Source organism: Caretta caretta, chromosome 22 (assembly GCF_965140235.1).
Source record: "Caretta caretta isolate rCarCar2 chromosome 22, rCarCar1.hap1, whole genome shotgun sequence".
Classification (NCBI taxonomy): domain Eukaryota; kingdom Metazoa; phylum Chordata; order Testudines; family Cheloniidae; genus Caretta; species Caretta caretta.
In genome coordinates, this window is record NC_134227.1 from 12,345,198 (window position 1) to 12,359,531 (window position 14,334).

A 14,334-nucleotide genomic window follows, 5' to 3' on the forward strand; every position below is an offset into this window, starting at 1 on the left:
AAGGCCAAAAGAGATCAGCAGATTATCTAGACTGACTCCTGCACATCACAGGCCACTAACCCCTCCCATTCACCCCTAATTTCAGACCATTCACTGGGGCTAGAGTAATGTATTACAGAACTCAGTCATGTTGTCACATCGTGGGGAGAGCCAGTAAGGGAGGACTCCCACTATCTCCGAGCAAGGACCAAACACACGGGACATTAATAGCCAGTCTGTCAGGTAAAGAACTTGAAAGTCTCCCAAATGCATGAGATTCAGCTCTGCTCCCTAGCCAGGCCCCTTTCCGCAGCGCGCACTCACACCTCCTGTAAGCTGAGAGCCCAGCCTGCTGCTGATTAGCCACCCGTTCCCCTTTCAATCAGTCCCAGCTGGGCTCTGCCTCTGACCAGGAAGAAGTTCCCAGATCTCAGACTCTCTCTGAAGCCTGTGGAGTGAGGGGCAAACCCTTCCTTCTCTTTTTCAAGCAGAACAGCACTAGGGGTTCTGCCTGCCCTTAGGAGATACAAGGATTTGCCCTGCTGTCTCACGAGCCCTCGAGTAGGGCCAACGAGGGCTGGTGTCTCCAATGTTTGGGTGCAAAATGGGGAAACCTGGGCGCTGCAGAGAGAGAGCCAGAAGGAGAGGTGAGTCCTATTCCATGTCACCCCGTCACTTTCCTACCTGGGGGTTTCCAGGGCTGCAGAGATGAGAATAAAAGGGGAACTGTCCTTTCCTCCCTTGCAAATGCCAGGAGTCCCCCTTCCCCACATCCTTCAGCAGGAATTCCCCTCTCAAGCCTCAGGACCCGCAGATAGGGAGGTAGCAAGAAACTCCCCTCCTGACTCTAATAATCCTGAGAGCCCTGGGGCCCCTCCCCCCCCACCTCCAGACCCCAGAGACCTTCACAAGGGAAAGCAGGAAGGCAGTAACTGCCTTCCAAGTCATAACCGGCTGGTGACAGTGAAACACCCTGCAAATAGGGAACACGAGGGTCCTTCGCTCGGCTCTGATGGATGCTGGGGGGCGGGCAGGGGAGTGCTACGTGCCCTCCAGCTGGAAAGGCCAGCTGCTTGCTATAGAGCAGGAGAGGTGGGAGCTCCAAAAGAGCCAGTCTTGCTGAGGCCTGGGGAGAAAGCCCCTCCACACCCAAAGCTTTATTCGGGCACAGCATGGAGCCCACACACTCCCCCTAACGTTCTGGGCAACTTGGTTCCCAGCAGCTCTTACGTTGCATTGAATATGATATGCACATATCCAGCATGTTACATGGTTTTTCACTCCCAGCCCCAAGCTCCTCCCTGGACTGGTAGCATCCTATGATGGAAAGTAGTGGTGGGGTTGCCTGCCATTGCTCAATTCAACGGTGACCCTTTCTGGGAGATAAAAAAAGCAGCATTCACAGATCTCTTTATCTGCAAGGACAGTGGGAGTGATATTATGCGAGCTGGGGATCTGGACCGCAGTGTGACTTTCTAGGGCAGGGGTGGGCCAACCTTTTAGCCTGAAGGCCACATCAGGGTATGGAAATTGTATGTCGGGCCATGAATGCTCACGAAATTGGGGGTAGGGGTGTGGGAGGGGATGAGGGCTGCAGGCTCTGGGGTGGGGCCAGAAATGAGGATTTCAGGGTGTGGGAGGCAGCTCTGGGTTGCAGTGTGTGTTTGTGGGGGGGAGGGCTCTGGGGTGCAGGAGGGGGCTCCAGGCTGAGACCAAGGGCTTCGGAGGGTGGGAGGGGGATCAGGGCTGGGGCAGGGGTTTAGGGTATGGGGGAGAGGTGTGAGGGGTCCGGCTGGGGCTGCAGCTCTGGGGTGGGGCCAGGGATGAGGGATTTAGGGTGCAGGAGGGTGCTTCAGGCTGGGACCAATGGATTCAGAGGGCAGGAGGGGGATCGGGGATGGGGCAGGCTGTTGAGGCATTGGGGGGGGGTGAGGCCTCTGGTTGGGGGTGTGGGCTCTGGGGTGGGGCTGAGGATGAGGGGGTTGGGTACAAGAGGGAGCTCTAAGCTGGGATCAAGGGGTTCAGAGGGAGGAGGATCAGGGCTGTGGCAGGGGATTGGGACATGGGGGCGGGGAGGGCTCAAGGGTGCAGGCTCCGGGTGGCACTTACTGCAAGCCGCTCCTGGAAGCATGTTCCCCCTCCAGCTCCGAGGCGCAGCCAGGCAGCTCTACGCAATGCCCTGTCTGCAGGTGCCGCCTCTGCAGCTCCCATTGGCCAGGAACCGCGGCCAATGGTAGGTACGGGGTCAGTGCCTGCGGACAAGGCAGTGGGCAGAGCTGCCTGGCCACTCCTCCATGTACTACATAGGAGCTGGAGCGGGGGGGATGCCAGCTGCTTCTTGGGAGCCGTGCGAAGCTGAGTAAGCCCCTGACCCCGCTCCCTGGCTGGAGCTGAGGGCCAGATGAAATGGTCTGACAGGCTGGATGTGGCCCTCAGGCCGTAGTTTGTCCCCCACCCCCGCCCTAGGGCTTGGACCGCACTGGGGATTTGCCCTCATTTTGACCACTGGTGTAGCAGCAACAGCGCCCTAGTTCGTGTGGATAGGCTAAAGCGTGATTCTCGCTGGTGCAGGTCACTCCGGTTTCACGCAGTAGTGGTCTCGCTTGTCTGCACAATGGCTTTGCACTGGTGCAGCTGCTTCAGTGAAAATCCCCAGGGCAAAGTTGCACGTGCATCTTCCCTTTGCTTAGTTTTTTGAATTGTATGAGTGAAACTGAGCTCGGTTTTCACCGTTTTGTGGCTTCACATGTGTGACACTAGCAGCTTTGTTTTGAGTGTGTTTCAGGCTGAGATTTTCCTTCTAGTGTGGAAGGCTCGTGGTGATGTTTCATTTCCCCCTTTCTTAGTGCAATCAAAGGCTAGACACTTCCACTCTAATTTCTCATCTGTTTGACTTCCCACTTCTCATGAGCTACCACATGAGTGCTTTTGTGTTTGGGCTTCCAGCAGTAGGTGTGGAGGGAGATTTTAAACCCAACAGAATGCCTGTTCTCTTTGAAACTTCAAGAGGAACATTGCATGGAAACATTCCTTGCAAACTCCATGTTTCCCCCAACACCTGTCCGTGTCCCTTTAATAAAAGAGAAAACGGTTTTGGGTTTTGGTTTTTTTTTTTTTCAGAAGCAGCTGTGGCCATGTATGACACATACACGCATGGAAAAGATATTATTTTCCCATCTGGGCGGGGACTGATGAAGGAGGGAGGTTCCCCTCCCTTCCCAGATGGATTGGATGCCAGCAGAGAAGGCTGAGTGAATGGCATGGAGGGCGGGATTTCCCCACCACAGCGATCAAGGGGAAGCTCCTTACTGGTGCATCAAGCTGGATTTATTCCCCTCTTTCATACGTTTCTTTGCTTCAAAGTCTTGAGTCTCGAATGAATGATGTCAGAGAAAATCTGCACTTCTTAAGAACTGGTTATGCTGATCAGATGTATTTATTTCGGCTTTTGATCGGCTTTTCCCTAAGGCCTGTTCCTCACCCTCGTTCCCCTACCTTTGAAGCAGCAGGCACAAATGTTAACCCTGCCGAGTGCTGGCACTGGAATATCTCCTGAAATGCAATGAGCCCAGGTGGTGGGATGGGGTCACTTTGTCTGTGTCCCGAGTTCTGCCTGGTGCTAGCAGTTCTTCTGAGTAACTCTTCCAAGAAACCCGCTCTGTGTATAACATACACACCAGCACGAGTAATCTCCCACTGAGGTCTACACCAGGTATTGTTTCAGTTAATAACCAGGAGCAACCAGAGAAGTATGAGATGCAAAACAATGGTGTTAGACCTCTCCTTCCCCGTGCGCTACTGTCTTCTCCCCTCACACACCAGACCTGTACAATGTGCATCCTCCTTTGTCAGTGACATTATTATTGAAAGAGACAAGGGGGGGGGGGGTTGAGGGAATAGCTTTTATTGGATCAGCTTCTGTTGGTGCAAGGTACAAGTATTTGAGCTTACACAGATCTCAACATCTTGTACCTTCCAGCCACAGAATTTGGTCCAATAAATACATTACATCCCCTGCCTGGTCTCTTTCATATCCTGGGACCAGGACAGCTGCAACACCACTGCAAACCATTGTTATTCAGATGTAGAAATAATAACCAAAAAAAAAAAAAAAAAAAGAGCGAGAACACACTGTTATGACTGTTTTGACCTGCTGCCCAGTGAGCTCTGTTGAAACGCAGCTAGCTTTGTAACTCTGCCTCGGTCTCTTTGGGGAGGGATCACGTCTAGCTAATCTATAATTTACAAAACACGCTCACATCCATTTTGTATGGAATAAAGTGTGTGTTTGCATAATGCCAACTTCTTTTTAAAAAAAGAGCTGAGGCAATCTTTTAAAAGTTCCCCTTGATTCCTCGTTTCTGTTGTTGTTGATCTGTGGAAACCAATGCGTTTAATACGGTTGTCATTTTGGCAGAATCTGGAGGCCCCAGCTGAGATCAAGGTGCCACTGTGCTAAGTTTTGCATGTGCATGTCATGAGAGGCAGTCCCTGCCCCAGGAAGCTCACCATCTAAATAGACAAAGGACGTATTAGCCTCATTTTACATATGAGGAACTGAGGCGCAGAGAGAGTAAATGACTAGCCCAAGTTCACCCAGACAGAAATGGACCCTACATCTCTCCTGTAGTCTAGTCTACTGTCTTTACCACAGGAACATCTTTCCTCCTGATTTTGCTTTTGCTTTGGAAGCCCAGTTCAAAAGAAGGAAAGTGTTATTTCCTTCCCTACAGTTTCTGTTTGAGGGGGAGGGGAACCGGGACGAGAAGTCCTATGCAATCTACCTTGTCTACAGAGCTTGTTGTCCCAGCAATAAAAAGACAGTATAACATTTCAGCAGTGTTTTGAAAGCCTTTCTAGTGAAACTATACAGGCATCCAGTTACTAGAGAAAATATTCTCTTTGAGGGAAATGGTCACGTGATGTGGGGAATCAAACAGACTGTCTGACATAACCAAATAGTTTGAGGTTTCATGGGTTGGCCAGTCAGTTCATGGACAGAACCTGCAGAAAGGAGCGGTGAACTCATCCCAGTTGTATGTGAAATCTACCCCTGTGCAGGGGGTCAGCATCTCTTCCCCTGGGGGTACTTGGAGCTCTGAGACCATGGTTCTCTTCTGTAGGCTTTGTGGTAACCCCTCTGCACAGAGGTGAATTTCCCGCTGTGTGTAATTACCAGTAAAGGCTCATACAGTGCTATTAAAGTAAAAACCCAAGAGTGATTCTCCTGGGATCCTATCAGCAGCACAGTAAGGATTAAAACATGTTTCTGTTTCCTGACCAATCACTGCTCAATGGCTATTGTGAAAGAAGTTTGGAGGGGTGGGACTCTCACTCCAGATCTTAGTAGATGTGTGGACATCACTTAAGCCAATAACACAGTTAACGCCCTCTTTTGCCAGCAAAGAGCTCAAGGCATGAAAAGGGATGTAGACTACTCTGTTCTTCCTCCCCTAGAAGTTGTCCCTCTGGGTTAGAGGTGGAAGTGAAGGAGGTGCAGAGTTAGGCAGCAAATGCTGTTGCCTTGCTCTGCCTGCTCTGTTGATGAATAGAGGGCTCTGATCTTGAGGGATGTCAACCTGGTACCTTTTGAGCAGCAAGAAATACCCTGTGGCCCTGATTCTCCCCAGCCTTGTGCCTGGTGTGCTCCTTTACACTTGTCACAGGCTGAGCCTGGTAGTGCTTTGCACTCACTTTGCACAAGTTACAGGGCAGAGGAGATACAAGCCCTTGAACTGGTGCGATAAAATGAAATCATGCTTCTGATGGCAGCTGTCTATAATCTAAACATCTCTGACCCTGGGTTCAGGCAAGGGAGGATCAGAGGCGTAGTGATATGATGGACATTCCCACATGGGACAGAGCAGGCAAAGAGTGAAAACATACTTTCCGTTAGTTCTGATTTTTCCATGAGCTTGCTTGGATGACGTTGACATTCCCATATTCTCAGTATCCCTGAGATGATTCATGACTCAGTAGTGTGAATGTTCACAAAAAGCATTTCTTCTTACACCTGGCATAATCAAGCACCCTCTGGAAGTGAGTTTTAAATTGCTGAGCAACACAACTTAAATAGCAAGCCATGACCTAGGCACAAGTTGAGAAAAATTTTGTTTGCATAATTATGAAGAATGAATATAGGGGGGGATCTGTTTGCAGATGATCCGAGACACAATGAATTGACTGAAATGCTAATTTCCTATTATTCACACATCCCTAATCTCACTAAGAATTACACTCATGGTTAACTTTACGCACACTAGAAGCCCAATAACATAAAGTTACGTGGGCACATAATTCTTTGCAGGATCAGGGCTGTGGTGGGTATGGAAAATGAGAGAGAGACAGAACATTACAATCACACATTTCCGGAGGAAAATACTCTACAGTTAGCCAAAGGTTTCATGTGGTTGAGGTGAGAATCAGCTAATTAATTACAGACTTGGTGGTAATTTATTGCCCCATGTAATAAAACGGATTCTATAAGCCTGCTGTCACCATAACAAACTAGATTAGATATCCCCTTAGATCCTGGTGGTGGGGGGTGGGAGAGGTGGCTTGTGGTGTGGAGTGCAGTCTTTGGGGCATTTAAAGAATGCAAATTTGTGAGTGACACATGCACAGATGGGGGGCCTGGGAAGATAAAGATGCTCTTCCTTAGGGGCATCATGATCCCAATTACTGGGTTAAGATGTGCTGAATTCAGAGAGATTTCTGAGGAGGAGTAAACCAGGCCCTGGGGAGGAACACATGAGCAAAGAGCATTAAACAGAGCAAAACTGATAATGAATGCTGCTGTTCTAGCACCTGTCAAAACTTCTCAGGAGTTTAACACTTCAGCTTTGTGAGAGAAAACATCCTTCTGTTTAAAGCTGGGGCATGGGGGTGGGGATCTTTAGTGCTTTTTAATCCTCTGATTTCAGTGATGAATAAGCACTCTTTTCCCTGTTGTCCAGGTTGGGAAACTGAGGCACAATATCACACAGGTAAGATGTCTGCTGGCATCTGAACTGAGACCCCACAACCTCATCAAACAGTGAGCTAAGGGATTTAGGCCTTCAGCATGGGCAATAGCAGCAGAGTGGGGCTGGGAGGGGATGGAGGACTGGACTGCAGTTTAGAAGAGCTCTGTTCTATTCCTGGGTCTGCTGCTGGTGGCCTTGTCCAAGTTTTTCCCTGCGCTGTGCCTCAGTTTCCCAATCTGTAAAATGGGGTTTAATGAGATCTTTTATAAAGTTCTCTGAGTCATTTGGATATAAAGCAAGGCATTACTACACTTACATGGGATGTAAGTGTGTGATGGGGTGTTCACCTCACACATGACTGGTAGGGGTTAAAGTGGCCAGGCAGGCCTATTAACTCAACAGGCTGCACCTGGAGGAAGAGCCACGGAGCAGGGAACTGATTGCAAGCAGGCTCAGCTGTTCAGAGACGGGGGGGCAGGAAGCTGGCAACAGACTGGGGCGGCTCCTGGGAAAGGACAGTTACTCCTTGGGAAGAGGGCTTTTAGCTGGTACACCCAGAGTAAGGCAAGGCACCAGGAGTGGCAGGAAGCAGTCCAGGGAAGGCGCAGTGAGGGATGGGAGAGGAAAGCCCAGAACGGCTGGGTTGAGGGTCCCTAGACTGGAACCCGGAGTAGAGGGCAAGCCTGGGTTCCCCTACCAGCCACTGAGGGAGTGACACAATGGGGCAGTGAATGGGAAGACTGCCTGAGATTGTCAGTGTGAAGAGAGACTTTAAAAGACTTTGGTACGCCAGAAGGGGAGAGCACTGAATGACCTGGCCAGAGGGCTGAGTTATGAAGAGGACCCTGGAGTTCCAGGAGTGAGAGGGGCTGCAGACCAAAGAAAGTGAGAGTGAGTCCATGCAACCATAGGAAGGGGTGTGAACCTGATGAGCTAATTTCCAGATTGGCCAGGAAGAGGCGCAAGACTAGCGGTGAGTGGAGCACTCCCATCACAAAATGGTACATAGAATTAGCCTTACCTACCCAGCTGAAATTTATCCCTTCAATGCCAACACTTAAACGCTGTCCAGTTTTGCTTTTGGTAGCTAGATACGGTGCATACTGAGCTGTCATTACTCCCTGTATTGCTAAGACGGGTGGCTGCAAAGACTGAGGTACGGTAATGTTTAGTTGCCAAGGGAACTGGTGCACTTTAAATTACATTGTACTTGGGACCCAGTTCAGCAAGATTCTTAACACAAGAGTGGCCTCCTTGAAGTTACTGGAGCTACACACGGGTGTAAATCAGGCATGTGCCCTACAGAATTGGGGCATTGGAGGACTCAGGTGTGTACTTCTGGCAGAGGCAGAATGGAAGAAGGCAGCTGTTTCCAGGTTCTGGGGATTCAGAACGGCATCTTTGCTCTACTTAAATTGTCTGGGAGAATTAATTAACGTCCCTTAAGTAAACTATTGCTCCAAAAAGTCAAGGCTGAGCTTCTTGGGAATGAAACAAAAATAGACTTAAAAAAAATTCTCTGGAGAACTCGTCTTAATGCAGCCCGCCCGGCTGGCCAGACATGGGAGGTAATGCTGAAATGAATATTCATCCTTTGCTGTTTAGTTAGGTAGGCGGGAAGTCTGACCCTGCTGTCCCTGTCAAAGGGGATTTACCGCTGTTTCCAAGAAGAGGCAATGTGAGGGAGGCAGCTTGCTTTTGAACGGGGAGCGCGGGTTGTTGCTGTACGTGCACCGGTGAGGTGATGCTGTTACTTGGTCAGTTTGGTTTTAACTGGGACCGTGTGAAGGGGATGCGCAGGGCAGCCCGGGCTGTGGGTTTTGTCTGAAATGGAACACGGCCTGGTCATTTCCCAGGCACCCGCTTGTGTTAGGTGACAGTGCTCATGCGGCATGAGGATTCCACTGGAGGGGATGTCAGAACCAGGTTTGCTGGGAAAGCCACAAAGGAACCCAAAGTTCACCCCCCCCCCCAGCCCTTACTCAGGGGTTCTGGAGTTTGCATGAATCTAAAACTCCCAGCTGCAGAGCCAAGTGATTTCTCAGTTTGTCGAAGTGAACCAAAAAAAGTGAGCTGTAGCTCATGAAAGCTTATGCTCAAATAAATTGGTTAGTCTCTAAGGTGCCACAAGTCCTCCTTTTCTTTTTGCAAAAATTGAGAGTGTCTTACAACCCCAACAATCCTTCCTATGTGTATTACAGCGGTGCCTGCACTGAGACCTGTCAAGGGGTAGCTGGTCCCTGGACCAGAGCAGGTGAGCCAATTAAGGAAGGCTGGGCTACCCCTGGGCCTATAAAGAACTGCTAGTGAGCAGCTGGAGGAAGGACTGAGAGAGGCTATGGGGGGAAAGCTGCAGTGGAGTGGAGCTGGCACCTGTGGTGGGTGCCTGGAGCAAGACATCAGGGCTCAGAAAAGCCTGCGGCTCCAGGAAGGGAGCAGAGGTGACTGGGAGACTACCAGGAGCAGGAGTCCCTGCCCTAGCCCCGAAGAGCTGGCAGTTTAAATAGACAAAGGAGATGGGGCACGAGGAAAGAATGTGGCTTTTCCAAGGAGATGCAGCAGGTCTGATCCAGAAATAGAACACAAGTCCAGTGCCCTCCTCACTAGATCACAGCTTCTCCCCAGGGCTCCTTCAGCTGGATATAGTTTTACTCCCTGTCCTAAACTGCTATGCAGTGTTGCTTCGTATTGCCTCCTGTTGAGAACCGGTCATTGGCATTTAAGGGCAGAATGTGGACTCCAAGACACGTATTTTAGAACTGAATTGGTGACAACTAACAAATCTTCACACACAAGTGCCCATAAACTTCCATTGGGATACTTCTAGCCAGGCCTCATGGGGCACAAGGCTGCTGCTCCCTGGGAGAACTGGTTCTCCCCTGATGGCAAGGCTGGCCCTTAATTTTGTGCTCGGAGCTGTACAACCGCAGAACAAAACGACAGTCGCTTCCCCCAAGTGCTAACATTCCCTGTAGCCGTGCCTGTGGTACATGAACATGTGTCTGTCTGGGATGACTTATGGCCACCACTGGCATATGGAGTCAGATGCGTGGGACCTCACGCACACATCCCAGAACCACCCATCATGGGTGGCTAGGAGGACCGGCTCAGCAGCAAAGTTTGTGCTTGGGACTTTGAGCAGCATAGTGGGTGAATCCATGAGCCGGCAACAATAATAGGCTATTATCCTCTGACGATTCAGCCACTAGAGAGGACAGCAGGGCACGTTTTGCCAGCCTTTGACACTTGTGCTACTCATGAGGGAGAGACCCCTCACCCACCCTCTTTTCTCCCTACGCTTCAGCAGTAGGAACTTAGAAAGAAGCATCCCTCCAAGTTTGGCTGCTTCTTGCTTAGCATGCGTAAAATGGAGGAAACTCTGTCAACCTGTCCCCCAGCCCGGAGGAGCGAGCTGGATTTTGTTATGCCTTGTTTAAATAACATTTTGTTTTCACGGCAACTAATCCCTTCAGCTCCTCTAATGTAGCGCTTCTCGGCAGCATCCCCTGCATGTCCATTTTCTTGAGCGCGACAGCTTGATGACCGTGCCGGCTAGATGATAGTAATTGGCTAGGTGTTTAGATGCTCCATCATCTCTCCCCTGCCCCCACTCTATCACAAGAGGATTTCAAGTGCAATTTTCGCTTGCACATCAAACAGCAATTTCCCTTGCCGAAATCACAACCTGTGAAAACTCTGCCCTAATCAAATCTATCAAGCCCCATTTAGGAGCTGGCTTCTGTCTGTTTATCAGGGAAATGGACTTGAAATTGGCCCCTCTAATGGAATCCCGGCTCCCACACAAGTGTTTGGAATTAATAGCAGGGCCCGCTGCGAGCTCGGAAAGTTGGGTGCTTGATTGTGGTTACAGTAAATTGCCGCAATTTCTGCTCCTCGATACTCTCAAGTGACATAAGGATTTTTAGGAGGGGGTGAGGGGGTTGTATATGTAAGCAATCCCCCTCTTGTTGATAAAGCATGGTCTTGTTATCATGGCAACCCCTTTTGTAAGAGAGGTATAAAAAGGGAAGGTATTACAAATGCTTAGGTGCTGACAGCAAAATTCAGAACAGGTTGCTAAATTCAGGGTTACTTGTTTATTGCCTGCATCTGTGATGCCTTCTGGTAGGAGTGAATCTGCTTCGCTAAGCAATGCTAGGTCAGATTGGTGCTTGGAAGAGAGACTTCTACGGAGCACTTGGGAACTGCAGAAATAATTCAGCAGGGTGCTGCTGCTCCTTCAGATGCAGTGCTGAGCCTCAGTGGGGTGAACTGCTGCCTTTCAGGTGAGAGAGAAAACTAAAGGCCTAGACCTCTTTGTGTGTATTAAAATCCCCACAGCAGCTCGATGGAGAGATGAGATGGTAACTTCTTTGCATCCTGGGCAGCTTGGAATTTGAGTAGTTGTGGTGGTGGACCGCTTTACCAAGCAAGAGGGCCTGAGTGAGCGCAGTATTTTGCTTTCCAAAGAGTAAAAGACAGGTCCTGTATGTCAGATTCTATGAGCGGGAGCTCCATGTTAATTTCAGTGGTGCCTGCGGGTCATTTGGAATCCCCCACTACCACCCCTATGGTTTTGGTTGGATATAGTGCTCTTTTCCACTCCCTGCTATGTTGTGTTCCTGGACCTTAATCTCTCTCTCAGTTCCCTATTTGTAAAATGGGGATAATAATAGCCCCTCATCTCACAGGGGTGCAGTGAAGACACATTCACTGTGACTGGGAAGCAGTCAGATACTGTAGAGGTGTATGCCATAGAAAGGCCCAAGAGAAAATAAATAATTTGGTCTTCACAGCAGGCTTTAAATGGTGTGTGATTAAATCAAGCTTGGGCACACTGAACAATGAGGATGCAACAAAATACGGAATAGCAGCTCATTAAGTGAACACCATCCATGCTGTGCACTGAATGAGGCAAGGGTCCTGTGGGCGGGGGGGAAATAGTATGTGATCATGTCATTAAAGACTGTATCATAATGCATCTGTACGAGGGGGCTGAATTAAGGTTGCATGGACATCCTTAATTCTGGCAGTTCCTAACTTTTGAGCACTTGGCTTTGCAACTTTAATGTTTTAATATAGTTTTTTTTAAATAATATATATATGCAAGATATATATTGTGGGTTCCCTAATGTTGGTGAGTGAGAGAGGCGCTGAATGCTCTGCGAGTAGGATGTTTAGTTTGTTGGCTCTTTAAGGACAGCAGTGTGAGAAGGCCTGCGGTGTGTGATTTTTTTTTTTTTTTTCTCACCACATGATGACAAGTGGACAGCTTGCCTTTCCTTCTTGGCCTTGTTTGTGTGTCTCTGTAACAGGCCATTGGCTACAAGGGCCAAAAATGTGTCTGTGAGCCAAAAAGAGCCAAATGTACCCTCAGCCCAGTGGCAGGAGGGGACATGGGGCCGGGTCCTCAGCTGATGTGAATCAGATGCGCTGCACTGAACTCAATGAAGCACTCATGACTTGCTGACTCTCAGCATCTTGCTTGTGTTGCTCAGCTTCTTACTGCATCTGGCTCTACATCATGTAACATTCCTCCGTGGAGCTGTAAAATGTTAAAAGATGGCTGGTGAGCCGAGGTGTGTGTGTGTGTGTGAAAGAGAACATGAACCAAAATGAATTCCATGATATATGAGAGAATGGAAACTATATGTTTGCACCTGCTTCCTAATGAGAATTAGGATGGAAGTGAGGAAGAGACACAGTTACTCTGAAAGATAACTGACAATCACTCCAAAATCACGAAGCATTCAACACACTGATTACAAAATCTGTCCCTGGGGATCAGGTCGCCTGCCGCTGATGCAGCCACCTCTGGTGTGGAATGCAGCAGCTGTTTAACAGTGCATAACAACACCGCAGTGCAGGCCTGGAAGGGGAAGAAGGAAAACTAGTCAATGTATGTAACTGTATCAGAACGATAAAGAGACTGTGCAGCTCCCTCTTGACATATCCACAAAAAATGACAGAGGGCCCGGTCCTCCTTGTGTGGCTGTTTATAACAGTGCTAAGTGTATGTAAACTGCTGCCGGAACGGAATGGCATCCTCTAATATCCACTTTCCACAGGCATAAATGACAAGATAAGGAGCAAGGCAGCAGGGAGCTTGTCCTGATTAACATAATTTAAGCCTGGTCTACATTTGAACGTGATGCCAGTGTAACTGGCACAATTAGTTTTCTATGTTAGTTCAGGGCTGGATTTATTTACCACTGTAATTATACCACTACAAGCCCTAACGCAGATCCATTTATACCCGTTCAAAGGTGCCTTCTACCATTATAGTTCATAGCAAGAGCTATGCTGGTGTAGGCGCTGTTCTACTGCTCTAACTGCATCCAAACTGGGGGTGTTCTTCCGTGTTCGGGGTACATTTCCAGCTGCACAAATTTCCACTAGACAAGGCCTTACCCACGCTAGAATTCAGCCGCTGCTCACTCCTGGGAAAAGCACCCTTGGATCTGCAGATCACCTGTTGTCAGGGCCTTGAGCTCATGCCTTCAGCAGCTCAGTTCAAAGAGGTAACCCGATTCACGCTGGGCTCCTCGGGAAGAAGTGTGCAGCTGATCCGCCTTGAGCCGCTGATGGCAAGCATCATCTTGCAAGCCGCGCTGACCTTCTTAAAAGGGATCAGCAGAGCAATTTGAAGGAGATAAAGCTGGGGTTTGGGGTTTTTTTGCCTTCAATTAGGGGTTAAAAAGGAAGAGTGAAATTAACAACAGAGATAATACATGTATTAAATACTTATCTGACCTCTTTTTACATGATCCTTTTATATAATGACCCAGAAAGCTGGTAAAGAGAGGTTTCCTCCATCTCTCCTCTCTGCCTTTCCCTCAAAGCCTTTGGTTTTGATTAGAAAGAAAACTCTTTCCCGACAGCCCCAGGAGGAGGTGTCGGGTCAGCATGGGTCAAGCAGGAGCCTTGTTAGCTGATGTAAGATGACGCCACTAACGATGATGATTCTGACAAGGGAGCCAGCGCGGTTCACTGGTGATGGGGGAATAATGGATCAAATGGGAGGGAAAAGAGCGAAAACACCAGGCCTCGTAGCTCAGAATATCCACTGGGCTTGGATGGCACCACTCGACTCGGGGTACTCACTGCAGCCCTCTCCCCAGTACAGTGCTGGGGAAGGTGGCACGGACATACACATAATCCACCTGCACTCCCTAATATACTCGATTGATGTCATAGCAGGGGAGGGCCTCCCTGATCACAACTGTTGGGCCTTTGTTGTCTTCATCTTAGCTAGTGGAAGATGGTGCATTGACAGCCCTGGGGATTGAAGTGCCCTTTCTCCCTGGCAGGGGCAGCGTAAGCTGCTCTCCATCCCAAGAGTTGGTGTGTTTCTCTCCCTGACATGAAAGGACCCTTCTCTAGGGATGCC

General features: G+C 49.2%; 1 protein-coding gene across 11 annotated transcripts in view; it reads left to right on the plus strand.

Moving 5' to 3' along the window:
* The window catches only part of NTM (neurotrimin), a 676,763-nt gene that overhangs the window by 296,318 nt on the left and 366,111 nt on the right, over nt 1–14,334 (plus strand). The window contains exon 1 of one of the 11 annotated variants that reach the window (XM_048827386.2): nt 446–626. The exons of 9 other annotated variants lie outside the window; for them this stretch is intronic. Coding sequence is in view for 1 of the 2 variants with exons in the window: in XM_048827380.2 (XP_048683337.1) it covers nt 569–626 (58 nt within the window). In the remaining variant the exon portion in view is untranslated. Of the gene's footprint in view, nt 1–445; nt 627–14,334 lie in introns of those variants that run through there. One more of the 11 variants, XM_048827380.2, reaches the window with a different exon arrangement.